Source organism: Mercenaria mercenaria, chromosome 11 (assembly GCF_021730395.1).
Source record: "Mercenaria mercenaria strain notata chromosome 11, MADL_Memer_1, whole genome shotgun sequence".
Taxonomy (NCBI): Eukaryota; Metazoa; Mollusca; class Bivalvia; order Venerida; family Veneridae; genus Mercenaria; species Mercenaria mercenaria.
Window position 1 is genome coordinate 9,832,284 of NC_069371.1, and position 25,139 is coordinate 9,857,422.

The window sequence follows — 25,139 nt, forward strand, 5'->3', positions numbered from 1 at the left end:
CTAACATCCTGGATGTACAAAGTTGCTCCCCTTAGAAACAAAGTTGTCATTTGTTTACAAAATATAGATCTGTATGTTTCAAATAAACATATCCTTCATTAATTTTTTGTTTATAGTTGTAAGGTAAACGGTTTATCATTTAAGAGTGTTTTTTTGTTTTTTGTTTTATAACGGTTTTACTACCTTGTAAGTTTACCAGCAAATTAGGTTTATAAAACAACAGACTAATATGAATTAACACAGACACTTGGGGGTCAGAACCTGTCCCCCTCCCAATCCGCCCCTGCCAACCTTCAACCAATATATTTTCGCTTTTTAAATCAAACTGAGCACATGTCTCGATCATACAACAACTTCTGTTACCATCTCAATATGTTTAAAAAATCTCCCAGTCCCATATGCTATCAATGCTCAGAAAAACTAAAGACAACTTACTCCGAGCGTTTTCAACACAAACTAGCTTGTCCAAGGAATAGGAGAATAGATCCCAGCTTGATGTCAAATTTACTACATAGAGCCGGGACACAGACAATATCGTTAGTGGTTAAAATAAAAATACTCGCCTAGGAGGTGAACTGCTTTTATGTCTTGAGAATATATTGTTTAAAAAGAAAATGAAAATATTATATTAGAAAAAGAAAAAAAAAAAGAATGCCCGAAGCGCGGAGCGAACCCGTGGCCCGGCCTAAAAAGTTCTTTCAAACTGAGCGTCTGTACTATCTCAACCATCGCGGCTGTTGACTTTCTTAAGCAAGTATTTTTATTTTAACCGCTAACGATATCGTCTGTGTCCCGGCTCTGCGTAGTAAATTTGACTGCGCAACATCAAGCTGGGATCTATTCTCCTATTCCTTGGACAAGAAAATCATGTTTACATTGCGAAGTAAGTTGTCTTTAGTTTTTTTGAGCATTGATAGAGTATGGGAATTTTTCAAACATGTTGAAATGGTAACAGAAGTCGTTGGATGATCAAGACATGTGCCCAATTTGTTTTAAAAAACAAAAATGTATTGACTGAAGGTTGTCAGGGGCGGCATTGGAGGGGAGGGGTGCTGACCCCCAAGTGTCTGTGTGAATTAAGGCACCGCCTAGCATGGGGATTTATCTTTTATATCCACTTACAAAGAAAATATTCAACACTCAAAACAAAGTGAAACTTCGCTGAAACAGTGAAGTTTATATTTAGAGTCATCATGTATAGGTAAAGGTAAACGTAAATTTTATTTACCGCCGCTTTGTGAAACAATTAACATAAGCTCTGTAGAGCTTTTGACAGGCTGGTACCGTAACATTGCCCGATCGGGCTTATGACACAAAAAGTAATAGATTCTATTTCTTGACAAATAATGAAGATATTTCTTTCAAACTTGGTCCATTTATTAAGCATTACATATAATGCTTATCAAGATAGAAAATAACTTTGTTGCCTTCAGTTTAGTTAGAATTACTTCCCTTTTTCAGATTTTTATGATGCATAATTTTTGAAGTCCAAAAATATTATGTTTTAATGCAATGTTTAAAACAGAAAAGGGTTCAATGGCTTTCTAGCGCTCCAAACTTGTGCGCCAATACCTTTATTCTATATATTTAGGGTAAATACTTCGTTTCTAGTGCAGATGTATGAGCAATTTTTTTAGGACTAACATTTCTCTATAATGTTGTAAGTGAAAGCAGAGTAAAATGCTTACATTCATGTACTAGCGCAATAATTTAGAGCATTAGAAAGCCATTTAACCCTTTTTTGTTTTAAACTTAGCATTAGAACATTGTTTTTTTGGACTTCAAAGATTATGCGTCATAAAAATCTGAAAAGGGGAAATAATTCTACCAAAACTTAAGGCAACCAAGTTATTTTTATTCTAATTTGTATCATTTGTTATGCTTAACAAATGGACCAAGTTTGAAAGAAATATCTTCATTATTTTTCAAGAAATATTACTTTTTGTGTCATAAGCCCGATCGGGCAATGTTACCAGCCTGTTTGAGCGACCTATTTTAAGAACAGTTAAAACCAATTATACCTTACCCCCAGCAATTTGCTGGTACCAATTTACAGCTGGGTCGACTGAGGCAATCGTGATAAAGTGCATTGCCCAAGGACACACCGCAATGGGAGTAGCCAGGATTTGAACCAGGGGCCTTCACCTCCATAGGAAAGCATGTGGCCCACTCGACCACTGCGTCCACTTACAGTCTTACAGCAAATATCATACTTTGCAAAATTTATGGGAAGCCGAGACAGTGACGTCATTCACCACGTTCTCGCACTGGCTTTAGAAATTTTTATTTGTTTGTTTGCACTCCACGCAGAAACTTGACGGCCTTTTTAAAAGAGTTTTTCAGTTGTATATACTGCTTATGAAAAGAAGTAAAAGAATCATGTTGGCGTGGTTTACAAATTTCTGTGACTGATTTGGGGTAATCGGATGTTCATGCAGACAACTGTGGTATGTACATAAACCAGAACCGGAAAACATCAAAAAATTGCCTCAGTATATGCAAACAACAAAGACGAATAACAATATACGGACGTTACCGTCTCGGGGATTTTCATCCCCTATTAACAGGTCCCAGAAAAGTCACAAAATCAGCTATATCTGTATCTCACTATCTGTATCCATGCGCGGATCTGGGGCCAATTTTCTCAGAGGGGGTCCGACCCCCCCCCCCCCTGAAAATTTTTAAATTTAGCACTTCCTTTTTCTGCATTCTGGGGCATTCTAGGAGCATTTAAGAACACCTTTTTCACTGCAATTCTATATACAATATACCCCTTGTTTTCAGTTTTACGAGCTTACCTGTTAAATTTGGGAAAATGATAAAATCAAGTTTCTTAACGGTAAAATTCTTAGTATCTCAAATATGAATTATGTTGGGGTTGTAGCAGCAGCCGCATATACTTTGAATGCGGTCCTTTAATATGTTGTCTTTTAAAAATATGTTCTTTCCATCTTGTCTTCTACCTTTTTTAAGGGTTTTCCAGAGGGGGCCCGGAACCCCGGACCCCTCCTCTGGATCCGCACATGGTATCTGTTTTTGTACATAGAAGGAGGACCACTTCTGGAATATATTCTATGGGGAGGAGGCTAAAAGTGGTCTGGGAGGGATTTTTTGACTGCAGATGCACGCATAGTCGAAGGTCTTGACACTAGCATGAACATTACATTTCATTTTTCATCATCAAAGCTGGTTGTTCTTTGAAAGTCAACAGGTGTACGACTCCAAAGTAGCTGCATTCGTTTTATTACAAAATGCACATTATTTACAAATTAAGTATTGTTATCTCGTCAATTGGACCACATTTTATCAGCATACACTAAAAAACAAAATGTTTTTACATGAAATACTAATTTCTGTCGATAACCACTGCAGTTTTGCTGTTTTTCTGGTCGATTCGCCATTTTCGGAATGGACGATAAATGAAGTAGTTTGTAAACCGCATGACGTGACCTTTTGGTGTCCTAAGATTTTTCATGTGGAATTAGATCTTAATTTAGATAGAAATCAATTGGTTTTTTTTGTTGTTTATCAATTTTTTCATGTTGAATTAGATCTTAGTTAAGAAAGAAATAAACTTTTTCCATGGATACATTTCAGACTGCTTCTAAAGTTGCTGACGTTGATGCAGTCAATTTTTAACTAAGCCTTTTCTGTTTTAATCAAGGATTTTCCAAAACGTCATGTGCGTGCACCTGCGAGACTCTCGGTTGATAAAAACAATGTGATGCAGTATAAGGAAGTAATGGAATTTTCAGCATAAAATTGTTATATGTAGGTTTTATATAGAAGTTTTTATCGGCAAAACATTTGAATAACATTTAATTACGGGTATTGCAATAATATGTAGACGTTACTTTTAGGCAATATTCAAACAGTGAAATTATATTTTATGTGATGGTCTTAAACAGTTGATTTTGAAAGAGGACAATTTCATAACTGAAATGGTCAACGTCTGTATATAAAAGACCATATTAAGTTATGGTATCCAGAACTAATGTGTGCACTACACGATCTCTAGTTGGTTCCAATGCTCTAGTGTTTCCATGAAAGAAGAGTTTTTAAACTGATTTGTGTGAGCATGCAGTATAACGTACAAACAAGAGTTATTAGATATTGTCTGTCTAGAACGTTAGATGTAGAAAAGTTTCTGTAAGATTTCACTTTTATCGTCTGATAGGTTTATTTGTCAGGTAATTATTTCAACTACCGGCACCATTGCCCCTGCTATCTTATAGAGCATCATCAGTCGGTTCAGTTTCAGTACATGTTTTTGTTGCAAATATCTGTGCTGGGGTCACAACCATGCCTTCTCATATGACACCAGTACAGGTCTTTTCAGGAAGCGGACTCCAGATTGCTTCACATCAGCTTAATGCTAAAATAAATTAGTATAAACTAAACTATATAGATGCATTTTAGAATTGACAATTTCAGGGAGGCCATTGTATGTGTGCAAGGAAGAGCCAAGTATACCATGTTGTGCATTTTGAACAGTTACATTCGAAAATAAAATTCTTCTGTATCTGTTCATATACATAAAAAGACCACTTCTGGTATACAGTACTGTACATATTCTATGGAGAGGAGACTAGAAGTGGTCTGGGAGGGCTTTTCTGGGACTCAGCTGTAGATGTGCAAATTCCGCGATCTTACAGGTGGTTCCAGTGCACCAATGTTACCAGGAGGTTGTATATTTAAGAAATAATTTATAGCAAAAGAGTGCTTTAACACTATTTATGCACGATGGGTGGTTATACGTCGGGCTTAATAATTTCACGATTATAATTTTTCCCAACTTAACAAATTTTAAGGGCATTTTCTAAGTTCCACCAGTGTTGGTGGCATTCCCAAAATGATGAAAAAAAGATCTGAAGTAGAATCTTCATGTTTATAAGCACAAATTGATAAACTTAATTAAATTATTCTAATATAAAAACTATTGTTTTATGTTTGTGAAAGATTTACATTAAATATTACTGTCATGAGGAATATAAGTTTGCAAAATTATTATTACCTCCCTTGGCCTAACTAAGTTGCACAACCAAAGATACATATGGATAATAAAGTGAATTTGGAAGCAGCACACAGTTTTAAAACTTACCCTTACCTATTATCTTCTGCTGTCGAAGCATTGAGTATAGTGAATATAATCATGTTAGATGTGTAAAGTTCTTAGTTTAATACTACCTTGCAATATTGTCATACAACAAGAACTGAATTTATATGTCAACACATTTTTATTTTCTTTAGTAGCTGCTGTGGTATAGAAAGATTGCAAGCATCTAAAGGAGGCAGGCATTTCAGACATGTTGAAAAGTGACAGGAATATCAAGTAGTGGCACAGTCACTAGAGATTTTACTCTGGAAACTTTTGCTTTGGAGATTTTACCGTTAATGTCTTGTATGTGAAAAGTCAAAGTAACAAAAACAGTGTAACTGTAATAGTTCAAAATAAGACTCAATAAAAAAAGAGCTTATGTAAGGGGTACGGTATCCAACCAGTTAAACTGCTGAAATTTTGTTGAGCCACCACTGACTGCAGAATGAAAATGCCTGCAAAATTTTCTTGCAATCTACGCATAGTTGACCGTGTCAGTGCAAAGTGAAAATTTAGCAGTTACAGATGAATATGGGCGAGATGACTACATATTTGGTGATGCAAAGATACATCTGGAAATAGCATTACATGGGGATATTTTCAAGTTGTTATTATGTAAGATGTCATCAGGAAACAGTTTATATCAATTTATCTGCTTTGTTCAAGAACAAGGCACCTTGAAAAATTAATAGGGTAATTTAGGAATGAAATTTTGAAGCAAATTTGACAGGATTAAAATGGAAGGATTACAGAAAGAAACTGTAAACTATGACAAGACTGTATCAGCATTAGTTGGAGAGGGTGAACAACTTGAACAGCATTTTACTGGTATACAAGGTAACTCTGGACCAGATGTAGCAGCTGGTGTGACAGCACGTGACTCCTCAAACTATGAGGGTGTAGAATTAGGACACCCTATGACTTACCCTAACAAAGTAAAGAAATTTATCAATAACAAGAGCAGTGATGAGGAACTGAGTGAGAATTACCAGTCTCTACAAGTAGATATGACATCAGAAGATAAGGATGTTAATGTTAGTGCTTCAGATGATGTATTAGCATTATTTCCCTTTGTTTGTGGTATATGTGATGAAAAATTTAACACTTTAGTAAGTTACTTTATGCATATTTCAATGCATGAAAATGCTAACGCATTGTTACACTGTTGTGACCAGACAGATGTTTATGAGGATTGTATCTTGTTTTCATGCGGAATTTGTGATGTAAAGTACCCAACTTTTTGTACTCTATACCAACATCTGCTTGAAACAGAAGGTGTGACTGACTTTGTTTTTAGGGGCAGAGAAAGAACAGCACATGCTTATACTGAAACTAGTGAAAAATTTGAAATTCCACAAAACAATGCAGAGTGTTATAGTGTAGAAGAAAGGGGAATACATACTCTTAATAAATGTATCGATTCAAACATTTCAACAAATGATATAAAGTTTGATATAAAAGGTTCATTTGACGATGTTAAATTAAGGGGTAACTCAGGGGATGACTCAGATACAACAATAATCAATGAGAGTGTTGTTGGAGAAAAGATTAAAGTTGGAAGAAAATACGTAAAAGACTTAAAGGTCATTGAAAGAAAATGTGTGAAGAGTAAGAAAAGAGGTAAAAGAAAAATAAATGATAAAAATGCAAATAAAACATTGTTAAATGAATGTAAGAAGACTAAAAGGACAGGTGTCCTTAGAAAGAGTATCCTTGCAGGCACAGATAGGAACTCATCATTGAGAATACAAGGAGCAGACATGCCTGCTGTTGCTCCTAATGAGGACGATGATTATGATGATGAAAAGTTAGCTGATGGTATAAATGATGATGGAATTAACAGTCATGAAGATACTCTGGTAGGAAAATGCACAAAGGTAATAAAAGTGTTTAACCTGGGAGGTTAAGATTTAATGTTTAGTTAAAGTTTAATCTCAGTTTCTTTTACAGGTGTTTAGTTTGAATGACACCAAAGTAACCTACTCAAATACTAATACACATTTACCTACAAAATTGTCTGCATGTTCAAGTTTGAAATCTCTTTCTTTCCGATGGGTTGGAGTGGACAAATAATTCATATAATATGTAAAAAACAAATTTGTTAAGTAACAGTTACTTCACTATTTGATGAATTGTTAGCACTATTCTACTCACACATGCATAGGCATTGTAATTAGTTTTGGTTAAAGCCTTGCATGCAAGGTGTTTCTTTAGTAATCATTGCATGTATTGGATTGAAACTTCACACAAGGCTTCTTAGTCATAACAATTACTATATTATTACATTATAAACCAAGTTAGATAGATTTAATTTTAATTCTGACATCTTTCGACTTAATTAAGCTGTATCCCAGTAACGGATATATGTTTCACATATAAGCTTCATATATTGCATTTACTGATAACCAAAGACTTATAAAAATAAATAGATCGGCAGCTTGAAAGGCAAATAGAGCAAATCTTGCCAACATCCCGCCGCTGCAAACGAGATCTCGTTACCGGAAGTTCTCCACACGCCATTTTGTATGCGAAAGATATGACACTGTCAGTTATTAATTATCACCGTATGACCATGCTTTTTTGAAAGTAAGAAACATGTATTTTGTGCTTAGGACTATCTCATATTAAACAAATGTTGTTGTAGAAGCTAACATGTATTTTACATGTAGTTTTAAAGGTACAAATTGCAGCTCCATGCTCGCTTCACTAAGACAATGCCGAATCATGCTTGGATGCAAGATCGCGCGAGATTACAGCCAGTTGCCATTCTGTGTATTTTATACTTCTTTGTGATAACTAATTGTGTCTCCTGCATATAGTGGGGGAGACATATTGGTATAGTGCAGTCCGTCTGCCGGTCAGTCTACCTGTCTATGTCACAAAGTGCCACACCACTGAACAGATTTACATCAACTTCACAAGAGTGATCATTGCCAGCCTAGTTGTGCATATCTCGCATTTTCCAGATAGATGAACTTGTTCTCAGCAAATTACAGACACCTTTCCCACATGCTCTGAACATTGGGATTGTTCTCAACAAGTGACAGGCACCTTTCCCACATACCCTGCACTTAGAAACTTGCTCCTAACAAGTGACAGGCACCTTTCTTATATACCCTGCACTTAGAAACTTGCTCCCAATAAGTGACAGGCACCTTTCTTACATACCCTGCACATACAAACTTGCTCCAACAAGTGACAGACCCCTTTCCACTTCACGGTTCTGCACATTGGGACTTGTCTCCAACAAGTGACAGGCACCTTTCTTACATACCCTGCACATAAGAACTTGCTCTCACAAGTGACAGGCGCCTTTCTCACATACCTTGCGCATAGAAACTTGCTCTCAACAAGTGACAGGCACCTTTCCCATACCTGCATGACTTGCTCACAAGTGACAGGCACCTTTCACATACCTGCACATAGAACTTGCTCCACAAGTGACGGCCTTTCACATACCTGCACTTAGAAACTTGCTCTCAACAAGTGACAGGCCCTTTCTCTACATACCTGCACTAGAAACTTGCTCCCAACAAGTGACAGGCACCTTTCCCACATACTGCACATAGAAACTTGCTCCAACAAGTGACAGGCTCCTTTCCACATTACCCCTTGCCACTTATAGAACTTGCTCCCAACAAGTTACAGGCACCTTTCTTACATACCCTGCACTTAGAAACTTGCTCCCAACAAGTGACAGGCGCCTTTCCCACATACCTTGCGCATAGGAACTTGCTCGCAACAAGTGACAGGTGCCTTTCCCACATACCCTGCACTTAGAAACTTGCTCCCAACAAGTGACAGGCACCTTTCTTACATACCCTGCACATAGGAACTTGCTCCCAACAAGTGACAGACCCCTTTCCCACATGCTCTGCACATTGGGATTGTTCTCAACAAGTGACAGGCACCTTTCACACATACCCTGCACTAGGCACTTGCTCTCAACAAGTGACAGGCGCCTTTCCCCATATACCTTGCACATAGGAACTTGCTGTCAGCAAGTGACTGGAGTCTTTCCCACATCTTGCACATAGGCACTTGCTCTCATCAAGTGATAGGCGCCTTTCCCACATACCCTGCTCATATGAACTTGCTCTCAACAAGTGACAGGCGCCTTCCCACATACCTTGCGCATAGGAACTTGCTCTCAACAAGTGACAGGCACCTTCCCACATACCTTGCACATAGGAACTTGCTCTCAACAAGTGACAGGCGCCTTCCTACATACCTTGCACATAGGAACTTGCTCGCAACAAGTGACAGGCGCCTTTCCCACATACCTTGCACATAGGAACTTGCTCTCAACAAGTGACAGGCGCCTTTCCCACGTACCTTGCACATAGGAACTTGCTCTCAACAAGTGACAGGCGCCTTTCACACATACCTTGCGCATAGGAACTTGCTCTCAACAAGTGACAGGCACCTTCTCACATTCCTTGCGCATAGGAACTTGCTCTCAACAAGTGACAGGCGCCTTTCCCACATACCTTGCGCATAGGAACTTGCTCTCAACAAGTGACAGGCACCTTTCCCACATACCTTGCACATAGGAACTTGCTCTCAGTAGGTAAGTGCCTTTTACCCTATATGTCCTGCTAAGTTTGACTTGTTTTCAGCAAATGACAGGTACCTTTCTTACATGAAGTACAGGTAGGGTACACTTGAGACATTGTTCTTTTATGAAATTGTCATTCAGAACATTTACTTTATGTGACATTGTGGTTTGGAAAATTGTATTGTAATATATTTACATTTTATCATCTAAATTTTCAAACAGATGAAATGCATTCATTACCTTTTTTGTGTAAATTCTGGAACTGATTTATATTTTCACAGAAGAAGCGAGGGACAGTAAACCGTAAAGATCAACTGTTTCCATGTGAGGTATGTGGAGCAGTTGTTAAACATCAGTACCTGCAGAGACACAGAAGAACTCATGAAGAACGTACACTAGCATGTGACCAGTGTGACAATGTGGTAGGCAGTTTCATTCAATGCTAAGATTGTTGTACATTGATCAGTCTGCTTAAGGAAGCTCCAAAACATTTCTTAGTTATATACTCGTACTTGATACTCCACAATCTTCTCAAGAGTAAATCATTGGTCCCATAAAACTGAAATTTGAGACCATCAGCAGAATACAGTCGTGTCAGATGCTGAAGTATTGAAATGGATCTCCTAAGACAGTTATGTAATTGTGGACAATGGACTCAATTTGTAACCCGTCTGCTTAGCTCAATAGGAAGAGCGCTGATCTATGGATCGCGGGTCGTGAGTTCAGTCCTCAGACGGGCCGATTGTTCTCCATGACAATTTGATAAAACACATTGTGTCTGAAATCATTTGATTCAAACATGTGGGGAAGTTGACAGTTACTTGCTGAGAACAGGCCCTGGTACAGAATCCAGGAACACTGGTTAGGTTAACTGCCTGCTGTTACATAACTGAAATACTGTTGAAAAATGGCATTAAACCCAAAACATGTAATAAAGTCGGCTACATGCAGCTAAGTTTATTTTGTTTATACTTTATTTTAATTCAGAGATGAAGAAAGTTTATAGTTATAATTTTGAAGACAAAATAGGAGGGGTTTTGAACTTACCACGTGATCATAGCAGTTGTTATTGTTTCTGGTACAAATTAACTGACAGATAATTTAGTTCACCCGAGCACTGCTCGGGGTAAAGCTTTTATCATCACCCACCGTCATTGTAGGTCTGTTGTCCATCCTCATTTTTCTTCTCTGAAACCATTTGGTGGAGGTGGATGAAATTTAGCCTTGATGTTACTTCGATGATCCACTACTAAATCTTTTCAAAGAATTTTATCCCATGCAGAACTAGGGTTGCAATGCAAGGGAAGAGAAACAAAAGTCTTCTCAGAAACCACTTGCAGGATTTCAAAATAATTCAAATAGTTCCGTGTTTGACCCTCTACCAAGAGTTTTCAATTTATTCCAATTGTCAAAAACAACCCCTCAAGGCCTAAAGCTTAGGTATTTGGTATGTAGCAATGGCTAATGGTTTCCTGTTAAGTTTGTTCAAATCTTGCCACTGGCGTTATATTGGCCCAGCACTGGAGGTCACATAATTCTGGTAATTACTTCCCTTTATATAATTTTGTGCAGATGCTTTCTGTTGGCTATGGTGAGAAATATAGGGCCATCATAACTATGTTGAGAGATAGTGCCATCATGGCCCTTTTGTGTAGAATATCCCTTAATTTATTTTTTTCAAAAGGTCCATTAATGACTTTGTATTATAAGCAAAATCACATATTTGTCTATTTACACACACTTATATTTGGTATCGGGTTGCAGTTCTTTCAGAGGGCTCCGTGGCTGAGTGGTTAATGTTGCTGACTTTAAAACACTTGCCCCTCATCACTATGGGTTTTAAACCCTGTTTGGGGTGTAAAATTCTTTCATGTTAGAAAACTGTTGAGCTAGTTTACAAAAGTCCCATGGTTCTACCCAGGTGCCTACCTTATCAGAAATAATGCTGGTAGGGACTCTTAGGGTTTTCCTCCACCGTTAGAAGTGAGAAACCCCCCATATATTTGGACAAGTACTCAGCTGAGAAAACCATGTTGGACGAGCCACTAGGTACGAGTCCAAATATATCTCGTATTGTACAGTTTAATATTAATTAACCTTTTTATTCTATATGTATTTTATTTTAGTTTAAATTAAAATGATTCGCTGAATAGTGCATTTCTGCCTTCCTGATTTTAAGAGGCATAATCAAACGCACATAGAGTGCTTACTTTATCCGATTTACATTCGGAACATTTTCACACGTTTCGAGCTTTATTGTATGTTTAACTTGGAACTTTTTGATTCATCCAAATACAGAAAAATACAGGTTTTACAAGTTGTTTCAGTATTCTTGCAAATTATTACATTATTTTTTTTAGAAATAAATATTGTAAAACACCTCCCAAGTTAAAATTTATTTTAGTTTTTTCCCGAGAAATGAATCAATATAGAATATACTGTCATTTGCTTGAAGGACAATATACATGTAGATGTAAACCGTTCAAAATGAACTGAATTTTACAATGATACATCAGACGTATTATCAGAACTTTTGATGGAGCAGAGCAGCCTTCTTCTGTCTTTTCTTTCTCTCTCATTTATCCTTTTCCTTTTTATACGCCTGTTTGAAAAACGGGACGTATTATGGGAACGCCCCTGGCGGGCGGGCGATCAGGCGGGCGTGCGGCGTTCACAGACTTTGTCCGGAGAATATCTTCTACATGCATGGAGGGATTTTGATGAAACTTGGCACAGTTGTTCACCATCATGAGACAGAGTGTCCTGCGCAAGAACCAGGTCCCTAGATCTAAGGTCAAGGTCACACTTAGAGGTCAAAGGTCAAATTCAAGAATGGCTTTGTCCGGAGTATATCTTCTTCATGCATAGAGGGATTTTGATATAACTTGTCACAAATGTTCAACACAATGAGGCGGAGTGTCCTGCGCCAGAACTAGGTCCCTAGGTCTAAGGTCAAGGTCACACTTAGAGGTCAAAGGATACAAGAATGAAAACCTTGTCCGTAGCATTTCTTCTTCATGCATAGAGGGATTTTGATATAACTTGGCACAAATGTTCACCACCATGAGACGAAGTGTCGTGCGCAAGAACCAGGTCCCTAGGTCTAAGGTCAAGGTCACACTTAGAGGCCAAAGGTCAGATACAAGAATGACTTTGTCCGAAACATTTCTTCTTCATGCATGGAGGGATTTTGATGTAACTTGGCACAATTATACACCATCATGAGAGGAAGTGTCATGCGCAGTTCCTTTCTTTAGAATTACTTCCCTTTGTTGTTACTATAAATAGCTTTTATTGTAACTTCTTCATTACAAGTCGTAGGGAAAAATCGAGACCACATTTCTGTAGTACAACATGCATGCTACATCCAATTTTGAGGTGTATTTTGACCAATCTTTACCTGATAAAGATTTTTATGTGGACTTACAAAATTTTTTTGGATTTTTTTTTAAAAGATTAACTTCCCTTAGTTGTTACTATAAATAATTTATATTGAAACTTTTTTATGATTGACCATAGGGAAAAACCAAGACCACTTTTCTGTGGTACAACATAGATGTTACTTTCAAATTTTAGGTTTATTTGAAGGTCTCTCTACCTGGTAAGGAGTTTTTTTTGTGGACTTAAAACAACAATTACTAAACAACCACAAAATTAAAACTCATTTGCAATACAGCAGCTAGAGTAAAGAAATTTGCTGTGACTGGCGTATATTGTGACATTCTGGCACTCTTGTTGAACCTTCTTTCTTTACTTTATCCTAATATGAAATCTTCAGAATATGTACCACTCTTTTTCCCTTATTTCCAAGGGCACTCCTATCATTTTATCATTCATCGATCATTTTCCATCCTTCAATAGTATTTAAAAACATTATAAGAATAGGTACTTTTTACGATCTATAGTTATTCTGCCTTTTTGAAAGCTATGAACAAAAGTATACTAATATACACTGAAAGATGTAATCTTGAAATCTTATGAATACTATATTCATATAATGAATATTCAGGATTTATATCAATGCACTGAAATGAAATAAAGATTGGAATAATAGACATGTTATATTACTTTTATATAATTTATGATGTTTCTAGGGAAGTTTAAGGAGCTAGATATAGTGCTTCTTTTTTTTAAAAAAACTTTATTTATTATTAATTTCAGTATAACTGTAAGTTCAAACTACGAACTCACAAGAAACAAGTCCACACTGATGAAAAGAAGTTTATTTGTGATGAATGTGGTAAAAGTTTCAAAGCCTGGCCCTACCTCAGACAACACAGGTAACTTTACTATAACCAGGTATTGTCTGTTATCATATTCCCAAGATACTAACTAAACGGAGGTGCTATATTGGAGTCACACATAGCCTTGGTCTGTCTGTTCATTTGTTTGTCGGTCTGTCTGTCCATGCATCCTATCTTATGTTCTGAACCGCTATGAAGACCTTCATAAAAGTAACACCAATTGCTAACCTCATCGAGACAATAATTATGCAGAGGGCTCAACTCTGGTCACTAGTTCCAAGGTAAAAGTCACACTTGGAGGTCAAAGGTTAAATAGGTGTATGTCATGTTGGCTCCATATCTCTTTAACTGCTGGAAAGAATTTCATAAAACTAGCATCAATTTTTTACCTTATGAAGATGACATGTAGAGCAAAGAAATTGGGTCACTTAGTTCAAGTTAAAGGTTACTGTTGGAGTTTAAAGGTCAGATAATTATACAGTTAACATTGTGTCATTATACAATTAACATTGTGTCTGCTCCATATCTGAACTGCTAAGATATATCTTCTTAAACCCTCAGAAGATTTTAATAAAACTTGCATAAATCGTTAATCTCGTCTGGACTATATATAGAGTGCAAACCCTGGTCACTAAGTCCAAGGTCAAGGTCACACTTGGAGGTCAAAGGTCAGATTGTTTAACATCTTGTCTGCTTAATAATGTCTAAACTGCTTAGCAGAATTTCATAAAACTGACATCAATTGTTTATCTCACCAAGGCAAAATGCAGAACACACAACCCTGGTCACTAAGGTCAAGGTCACACTTAGAGGTCCAAAATCCAATTGTTTAGCTTTGTGTCTGCCCAATATTATCTTAAGCTCTTACAGATTTTCATAACACTGACATTAATTGTTTATCTCACAACACGTGGAGCCTACAACCCAGGACATAAAGTTCAAGGTCAAGATCACAACTGGAGGTCAAAGATCAGATAGCTTAACTTAGTGTCTGCTCCATGTCAGCTAGTATTGCATTTCTGAGGCTTCTGTCACTGCTATGTGTGTTAAGAATTCACCTAGAAGGAATACATTTTATTAACTGTCATACAAATTTGGAACTTGTGGGAATTAAAGGGTGAATAAAGTCCCTAAGAAGATTCTTTTTGAAACAGAATGCAACCTAGCAAAACAACAGTAGACATAGCAAAATATTAAGTGAAACTCTATTGTAGTACAATTGAATGGATTCTGGCTCACAAATGACCAGAAATTATTATAAAAACACTAAGCTTCATATGGACATTTGTGCACATTTAACAGCATTTCTCAGATGTAATGCACCTCAATGTGCACGTAATACTTTGTATGTGATTTCGGGTACGCAAACTTAATTTTCCTGTATCTATTTAGTTCTGTGTACATATCTGTTATAAACATATACATTCATAAACTACTGTAAGATTAGGTCAGTTTTCTTGGAATATGGCAATTGGGTTTCTTTCCTTTTTATACGCCCGTTTGAAAAACGGGACGTATTATGGGAACGCCCCTGGCGGGCGGGTTGGCGGGCGGGCGGGCGGTGTCCACAGACCTTGTCCGGAGCATATCTTCTACATGCATGAAGGGATTTTGATGAAACTTGGCACAGTTGTTCACCATCATGAGACGGAGTGTCATGCGCAAGAACCAGGTCCCTAGGTCTAAGGTCAAGGTCACACTTAGAGGTCAAAGGTCAAATTCAAGAATGACTTTGTCCGGAGCATATCTTCTTCATGCATAGAGGGATTTTGATGAAAGTTGGCATAATTGTTCATCATCATGAGAAGGAGTGTCATGCGCAAGAACCAGGTCCCTAGGTCTAAGGTGAAGGTCACACTTAGAGGTCAAAGGATACAAGAATGAAAACTTTGTCCGGAGCATTTCTTCTTCATGCATAGAGAGATTTTGATATAACTTGGCACAAATGTTCACCACCATGAGGCGGAGTGTCATGCGCAAGAACCAGGTCTCTAGGTCTAAGGTCAAGGTCACACTTAGAGGTCAAAGGATACAAGAATGAAAACCTTGTCCGGAGCATTTCTTCTTCATGCATAGAGGGATTTTGATATAACTTGGCACAAATGTTCACCACCACGAGACGTAGTGTCATGCGCAAGAACCAGGTCCCTAGGTCTAAGGTCAAGGTCACACTTAGAGGCCAAAGGTCAGATACAAGAATGACTTTGTCCGAAGCATTTCTTCTTCATGCATGGAGGGATTTTGATGTAACTTGACACAATTATACATCATCATGAGACGAAGTGTCATGTGCAGTTCCCTTCTTTAGAATTACTTCCCTTTGTTGTTACTATAAATAGCTTATATTGTAAGTTTTTCATTACTAGTCGTAGGGAAAAATCGAGACCACTTTTCTGTAGTACAACATGCATGCTACATCCAATTTTGAGGTGTATTTTGACCAGTCTCTACCTGGTAAAGATTTTTGTGAGGACTTACATTTTTTTTTTTTTGATTTTTTTTTTTTTTTTTTTTTTTTTTTTTTTTTTTTTTTTTTTTTTTAGATTAACTTCCCTTAGTTGTTACTATAAATAACTTATATTGTAACTTTTTTATAATTGAGCGTAGGGAAAAACCAAGACCACTTTTCTGTGGTACAACATAGATGTTACTTTCCAATTTTAGGTGTATTTTAAGGTATCTCTACCTGGTAAGGAGTTTTTTTGTGGACTAAGAAAAACAAAACACTTAGTTATTACAAAAATTACCACAAAATTAAAATTCCATTTGCAAATACAGGTGCTAGAGTAAAGAAATTTGCTGTGACGGGCGTATATTGTGACATTCTTGCACTCTTGTTAACACAGTGTTAACATAAAACTCACTTTCAAATTGCATATATTGTATACATGTACTAAAATACAATTATTAAATCTATTTCAGACAAATCCACATCAAAGAGAGAAATATTCTGTGTCCTGTTTGCCCTATGAAGTTCAAATATGCGGCAGTGTTAAAGGTGCATTTGAAAACACATTCAGGTATATATAACTCAATTCAATTAAGGTTTGTTTTTATATTACCCTACTGACATACATGTATTGAGAATGAAAACTGCAAGAAAACACCAAATTTATTCTCGGAAATGGTATCTATAGCGGGAGTTATTTAATTATTTGACTTGATTCAGTTACGCCAGCAATGCAGCAGCCATTTTGTTTAATCAAAATTCATATCTTAAATGTACTTGCAGGATATGGAATATATCCTGCCTCCATGTGACGTCTTTTGACCAATAGAAATGCAAAACATCTGTAGGAGGCGAGATAAAGCACAATATTCTGTATATACATTTGTACATCTTTAACAGATGGATCATTAGGTTATACTGTGGTTGAGATAACTTGTGACCTTTCATAAGGTGGCATTTTAGTGCAAGGCAATACTTCGTTCACTTGTTCATTTTCTGTCCTCATCACATTTAAGTAAGTCATAAAAATTCACACAAAAGTTTCATTTTTTAGCTCACCAGAGCACGAAGTGCTCAAAGGTGAGCTTTAGTAATCGCCCTCTGTCCGTCGTCGTCAGTCCGTCGTCGGTCATAGTCAACAATTTGACAGTTAACACTCTAGAGGTCACAATTTTGGCCCAATATTAATGAAACTTGGTCAGAATGTTACTCTCAATAAAATCTTGGACGTGTTTGAGTCCGGGTCATCTGGGTTCAAAAACTAGGTCACCAGGTCAAATCAAAGAAAAAGCTTGTTAACACTCTAGAGGTCACAATTTTGGCCCAATCTTAATGAAGCTTGATCAGAATGTTACCCTCCATAAAATCTTGGATGAGTTCGATATTGGGTCATCTGGGGTCAAAAACTAGATCACCAGGTCAAATCAAAGGGAAAGTTTGTTAACACTCTAGTGGTAACAATTTTGGCCCAATCTTAATGAAACTTGGTCAGAATGTTTCCCTCAATACAATCTTCCTACAGTTATGAGATTGGGTCATCTGGGGTTAAAAACTAGGTCACCAGGTCAAATCAAAGGGAAAGTTTGTTAACACTCTAGTGGTCACAATTTTAGCCCAATCTTAATGAAACTTGGTCAGAATGTTTCCCTCAATACAGTCTTGGACAATGTTTAGATTGGGTCATCTAGGGTTAAAAACTAGGTCACCAGGTCAAATCAAAGGAAAAGCTTACTAACACTCTAGAGGTCACAATTTTGGCCCAATCATAATGAAACTTGGTCAGAATGTTTCCCTCAATAAATCTTGGACGAGTTCGATATTGGGTCATCAGGGGTCAAAAACTTGGTCACCAGACCAAATCAAAGGAAAAGCTTGTTAACACTGTAAAGGCCACATTTATGACTGTATCTTCATGAAACATGGTCAGGATTTTAATCTTGATGATCTCAAGGTCCAGTATGAATATGGGTCATGTAGGATCAAAAACTAGGTCACCTGGTCGAATCAAAGGAAAATCTAGTTAACACTGTAGAGGCCACATTAATGACATATCTTAATGAAACTTGGTCAGAATGTTAATCTTGATGATTATAGATCACGTTCAAATCTGGGTCAGGTGGGATAAAAAACTAGGTCACTAGGTCAGATCAAAGGAAAAGCTTGTTAACACTATAGAGGCAACATTTATGACTGTATCTTCATTAAACTTGGTCAGAATGTTAATCTTGATCATCTTTAGGTCAAGTTTGAATCTGGGTCAAGTGGGATCAAAAACTAGGTCACTGGGTCAAATCAAAGGAAAAGCTAGTTAACACTTTAGAGGCCACATTTATGACCATATCTTAATGAAACTTGGTCAGAATGTTAATCTTGATGATCTTTAGATCGATAGGTCAGGTGAGCAATACAGGACCTTCATGGCTCTCTTGTTATTAAATGAGTAAAGTTTATAATAACATGGACTTGTACATACAGACCCTTGACTTGAATATTGCTTGATTCCACCAAAAAGAAATCTGAGATAAATTATAAAGACTCCGACATTTCACTTTTTAAAAATGTGATGAAGTCATAGAATGACTCAGATTATTCATAACTTTATCATGACATCACAGTACATTAGGGGTTCTAATTGACCAATCAGAGAGCTGCATTTTCGAGTACCTGCCAGTTTCCACTTGGGTATAACGAAATATATTTACAATGAACATATAGTGACTTTAGAAATAAATTTCACACTAATTTAGAAATCAAATTAAGATTTCTCACTGCACATGCCCCAGATGATGCTACAAATAACAAAACTTTGAAGTTTCATTGAAATATTATATCGATTTAATACCTTTATTTTAGTTGAAAGTTTGTGATTTTCCACAAGGAGTCTATGATAAAGTCAGAGTAAAATGTAATCATTACTCGAGTGAAATAAGTATCATTCCGCAATGTTTTGGACATTTTAAAATTTATGAATATGTTCCATTTTGTTGAAATTTAGCTGTTCAGATTTTTGGATGCCCATCGTCCACCTGTCTGTCATTCAGTTTCTTTACAGAACATCTCCAAAACCAGCCAATTTCCACCAAACTTCACATAGTTCTTAGTTGGCTCCCTTTCTGATTCCTACATATCTAGGTCATCTGTGCTGTGTCTAGGTGTTCTATGTTCTAGTGGCCATGGCAGAAACTTCCGGCCCAATTTCAAAATAGTTTCGCAGAAATGTTCCTTAGGTAGTTTTACAGAAAAGCTCCTTAGGTGATCCTGAAATTAATTTCACAGCTGTGTTCCTTCAGTGACTTTCTACCAAATTCTTGCAAATCATTCTGTTACATTGCCACCTCAATAGCTCAGTAGTAGAATGTCCACTTTGAGTGCATGAAGCCTGGGGTTTGATCCCTGGTCTCTTCCTATCAACAACATAAAAAAATGTTACTTTACACTAAACTGTCTTCCTTGCTTGGCACTCAGTATTTAAAGGATTTTACCAGGATGGAAAATATTCTCCGATAAGTATTTCTACTGGATATCTAGTTTGTCAGACAAGAACTTAGAAGCATGTATTGGATATTGTTTATATCAAAGAAGTATAAAATACACAGAATGGCAACTGGCTGTAATATCGCGTGATCAGAGCGTGAATTGGCGTTATCTTAGTAAAGACAAACATCGGCGAGCATGGAGTTACAATTTGTACCTTTAAAACTACATTTAAAATACATGTTAAAATTAGCTTCTAAAACAACATTTGTTAAATGTGAAGTAGTCACAAAGACACAAAGTACACGTTTTACCTTTACCTTTACTAGAAAATGTGGCCACCAGGGGGTGGGGTTAGCTTTCCCCTCATGGCAATATGGAAAACTTTAAAATCTTCTCCAAAACCCCAGATGTGATTTTACTATTTCTCAGTATTGTGTTCACCCTAGATTCACCCCAATCCCCACCAATATGCACACACATACAAACATGCAATATTACCTGCCCATACTTATTGAGTGGAAACTTTGAAATCTTTCCATGACCCCTATCAAAACAGTTTCAGCAGAGCTGAGAAATTCAGGTGTTTGGAAAGACTGCAAAATTTCAAAATTCTACTTCAGTAGTTTGCAAGATATTGGCATTATAGTAAGTGTTAAATTTTAAAACATTTAAGTGTGTTTAAAAAACTCTGTTTGTTTTTCAGATCAGAAGCCACACAACTGTGAGCAGTGTGGAAAGAAATTCAAACGAGCTGATTTGTTAACAACACACAAAAAATATCACATGGAGGAGAAACCATTTCCTTGCCCTGAATGCTCAAAAACGTTCAAAGTAAAACAAGACATGAAACAGCATTTTAAGATTCATCTACCGCCAAAGTTTTTCTGTGAAATCTGTGGAAAGTCTTTTGTTCAGAAGCACAATTTGCGAATTCACATGAAAGTTCATGGAGAACGTCATAAAAAATAGAAATATTATGCCATTAATTTGGAATTTGTTGTAAATTGCTGGAGTTTTAAAGAAAGATATGTAAAAGATAGACAGAGAATATTGCTCAGAGGTGTGGGGCTGTTTGATTTTATTACTAGACTGATTTTTCCCAGCTAAAGTAGCATGTTTTGAAAATATGAGTCTGTTGAAAAATAAAAATTTAGATGACATTTTTACATATTGAAAGATTTTTATGCCCCCGAAGGGAGGCATATAGTTTTTGAACCGTCTGTCTGTCTGTCGGTCTGTCAGTCTGTCGGTCTGTCCGCAATTTTCGTGTCCGGTTCATATCTTTGTCATCGATGGATGGATTTTCAAATAACTTGGCATGAATGTGTACCACAGTAAGACGACGTGCAGTGCGCAAGACCCAGGTCCGTAGCTCAAAGGTCAAGGTCACACTTAGACGTTAAAGGATAGTGCATTGATGGGCGTGTCCGGTCCATATCTTTGTCATCGATGGATGGATTTTCAAATAACTTGGCATGAATGTATACCACAGTAAGACGACATGCAGTGCGCAAGACCCAGGTCCGTAGCTCAAAGGTCAAGGTCACACTTAGACATTAAAGGATAGTGCATTGATGGGCGTGTCCGGTCCATATCTTTGTCATCGATGGATGGATTTTTCAAATAACTTGGCATGAATGTGTACCACAGTAAGACGACGTGCAGTGCGCAAGACCCAGGTCCGTAGCTCAAAGGTCAAGGTCACACTTAGACGTTAAAGATCATTTTTCATGATAGTGCATTGATGGGCATGTCCGGTCCTTATCTTTGTCATTCATGCATGGATTTTAAAATAACTATGCATGAATGTGTGACACAGTAAGACGATGTGTCACGCGCAAGACCCAGCTCCGTAGGTCAAAGGTCCTAAACTCTAACATTGGCCATAACTATTCATTCAAAGTGCCATCGGGGGCATGTGTCATCCTACGGAGACAGCTCTTGTTATGATATATAATTTAAGCATACTTTTTAGCTTTTGTGATCGCCCTGTGTCCGTCATCCGTTGTCGTCAATCGTCTGTCCGTCGTCCGCAACAATTCGACTGTTAACACTCTAAAGGTCACAATTTTAGCCTAATCTTAATGAAACTTGGTCAGAATGTTACCCTCAATAAAACCTTGGACGAATTTGATATTGGGTCATCTGGGGTCAAAAACTAGGTCACCAGGTCAAATCAAAGGAAAAGCTTGTAAACATTCTAGAAGTCACAATTTTGACCCAGTCTTAATGAAACTTGGTCAGAATGTTACCCTGAATAAAATCTTGGACGAGTGCGATATTGGGTCATCTGGGGTCAAAGGTCACCTGGTCAAATCAAAGGAAAAGCTTGTTAACACTCTAGAGGTCACAATTTTGGCCCAATCTTAATGAAACTTGGTCAGAATGTTACCCATAGCAAAATTTTGCACGAGTTCGATATTGGTTTATCTGGGGTCAGAAACTAGGTCACCAGGTCAAATCAAAGGAAAAGCATGTTAACACTGTAGAGGCCATATTTATGACTATATCTTCATGAAACTTGGCCAGAATGATAATCTTGATGATCTATAGGTCAGGTTCAAATCTGGGTCTGGTGGAGTCAAAAACTAGGTCACCGGAGAAAGTTTGGGCCTAGGATCTCGACACCTAAAAGGAGTTTGATTATGACCAGCAGACAACCCTTACAGAATTTTAGGTCAGTAGGTCAAGGTCACCGTGACCCGGTACTGTTAAACCGTTTCCGGACGATAATTGGAAATGCTTGGGCCTAGGATCACAAAACCTGATAGGGAGTTTGATCATGACCAGCAGATGACCTCTAGAATTTGAGGTCAGTAGGTCAAAGTTCAAGGTCACAATGACCCGGTGTACAGTTAAACAGTTTCTAGACGATAATTTGGGAACGCTTGGGTCTTGGATCACGAAACTTAGGAGGGAGGTTGATCATGACCAGCAGATGATCCCTATTGATTTTTAGGTCAAAGGTCAAGGTCACGTTGACTCAGAACAGTAGAACATTTTTGCCAAATAACCAGAGAATGCTTTGGTCTAAGATAAAATTTGATATAGATGTATTTCTGTTCCTTGTGCGGTGACTGAATGCATCAAGGGGGCACTTCGTGTTCTACAAGCTCTTGTTGCTTATTGTAGTCTGAAAAGATTTAGACAACTTTCATGGTGAATTTCCAGATTTTAGTTTTATTCATTGAGAAAATGTCTGCATACGCGCACAACTGATACACTGCAGATTACATGGGAGCATTTTCAGAGGATGTTGTTTTTCAAAACATTTTTTTTTTCTTGTATGTAAAATGACAAGTCAATATTTTATATTTGTTAAGACGACATGTTATATATATCTGGCTGTATATGGTTTTCTTATCGTGGAAAAGCTCTTATTTAAGTACTGTGATTTAATTCTTTAATTTATCCCCCGCCAAAGGCGAACGTTTATTAGAAATGCTGTCAGTCCGTCCGTCCGTGTCTGCAACGATCTTTGTCTGGAGCATAACTCCAAAAGTACTGGAGGGATTTTCTTCAAACTTCATACACTGATAGAACAAATTGGGAGGAAATGCAATGTGCAAGAACAATAACTCTACCTTGCCTATTTTTTGAGTTATTCCCCTTTATCATATTTTGTTAAAAAAATTTGTCCGGAGCATAACTCCAAAAGTACTGGAGGGATTTTCTTCAAACTTCATACACTGATAGAACACATTGGGAGGAAGTGCAATGTTCAAGAACAGTAACTCTACCTTGCCTATTTTTTGAGTTATTCCCCTTTATCATATTTTCTTAAAACATTTTGTCCGGAGCATAACTCCAAAAGTACTGGGGGGATTTTCTTCAAACTTCATACACTGATAGAACACATTGGGAGGAAGTGCAGTGTGCAAGAACAATAACTCTACCTTGCCTATGTTTTGAGTTATTCCCCTTTATCATATTTTCTTAAAACAATTTGTCCGGAGCATATCTTCTTCATGCATGGAGGGATTTTGATATATCCTGGCACAAATGTTTACCACCACGAGGCGGAGTGTCATGCGCAAGAACCAGGTCTAAGGTCAAGGTCACACTTAGAGGTCAAAGGATACAAGAATGAAAACCATGTCCGGAGCATTTCTTCTTCATGCATAGAGGGATTTTGATATAACTTGGCACAAATGTTCACCACCACGAGACGGAGTGTCATGCGCAAGATCCAGGTCACTAGGTCTAAGGTCAAGGTCACACGTAGAGGCCAAAGGTCAGATACAAGAATGACTTTGTCCGAAGCATTTCTTCTTCATGCATGGAGGGATTTTGATGTAACTTGGCACAATTAATTATACATCATCATGAGACAAAGTGTCATGCGCAGTTCCCTTGTTTAGAATTACTTCCCTTTGTTGTTACTATAAATAGCTTTTATTGTAACTTTTTCATTACTAGTAGTAGGGAAAATGTGTGGACTTGCAATTTTTTTTAAATTTTTTTTTTAAGATTAACTTCCCTTAATTGTTACTATAAATAACTTATATTGTAACATTTTTATAATTGACCATAGGGAAAAAACAAGGCCACTTTTCTGTGGTACAACATAGATGTTACTCTCCAATTTTAGGTGTATTTTATTATATATAAGGTATCTCTACCTGGTAAGGAGTTTTTTTGTGGACTTAAAAAAACAGAAGACTTACAATGATTACTAAACAACCACAAAATTAACATTCCATTTGCAAATACAGCTGCGACGGGCATATATTGTGACATTCTGGCGCTCTTGTTCCCTGTTAGCTTTCCATTCCTTCTTTTTACAGTAGCCATATAGAAAAACATCATAGCTATACTGTTCATGAAAATTAATAAAATTTAGCAGTAAACCACCTCACTGCTGACTTATTCTTTCTTCCACATCTTTAAAACCCCTGATGCGGACCACAACTAAACGGTTCTTCAAAGCTTTCCCCAAAATTAATACTTTCAGACACTAACTTGCCAGGAACTTTAGCCTTCAGTTATAATATGCTCGACAGGGGGATTAGCCATGTGTAACATGGCTCTTGTTTGAAATGAAAAAGGAACTGAATTAGCGCAAGCAAGGGTAATACCGACATTGGTCCAATTCCAACACACTTGTAACTTGAATTTGAAACAGAGAGACATAAGCATTCCTCAGTACGGTATAGGTGTATTATATATTTCAGTATAACCTCACTTATTTCACTGTGCTACCGAGATACTTTCTTTTTGAATAAAAAAAGTGTCGGCCTTCATTGACCAGACTTCATGTTTTAGATATACAAATGTAACTGGCTTCTATCTGTCAACGCTTGACAAATGATA

At 37.2% G+C, this 25,139-nt stretch overlaps 1 protein-coding gene across 2 annotated transcripts; it reads left to right on the plus strand.

Annotated features, from left to right (window-relative positions):
• Nucleotides 1–24,684, plus strand: LOC123531418 (zinc finger protein 567-like). Of its 2 annotated transcripts, none has more exons than XM_053518519.1 (6): nt 1–123; nt 5,251–6,975; nt 9,938–10,078; nt 13,818–13,936; nt 16,823–16,920; nt 20,530–24,684. In XM_053518519.1, the coding sequence occupies exons 2-6, from the start codon at nt 5,836–5,838 to the stop codon at nt 20,793–20,795; spliced, it is 1,764 nt and encodes a 587-aa protein (XP_053374494.1). In that variant the 5' UTR covers nt 1–123; nt 5,251–5,835; the 3' UTR covers nt 20,796–24,684. The 2 variants fall into 2 exon arrangements, with proteins under 2 accessions (XP_053374494.1, XP_053374495.1); XM_053518520.1 differs by having other exon boundaries at nt 34–123; nt 5,254–6,975.
• The last annotated feature ends 455 nt before the right edge of the window (nt 24,685–25,139 follow it).

What these genes read in the sequence shown, in the direction of transcription:
- LOC123531418 (XM_053518519.1), top strand. Translation starts at nt 5,836, where the DNA reads ATGGAAGGATTACAGAAAGAAACTGTAAACTATGACAAGACTGTATCA. An exon ending in GTGACCAGTGTGACAATGTG is followed by an intron (nt 10,079 to 13,817) that starts GTAGGCAGTTTC and finishes TATTAATTTCAG; the next exon opens with TATAACTGTAAGTTCAAACT. An exon ending in CCCTACCTCAGACAACACAG is followed by an intron (nt 13,937 to 16,822) that starts GTAACTTTACTA and finishes AATCTATTTCAG; the next exon opens with ACAAATCCACATCAAAGAGA.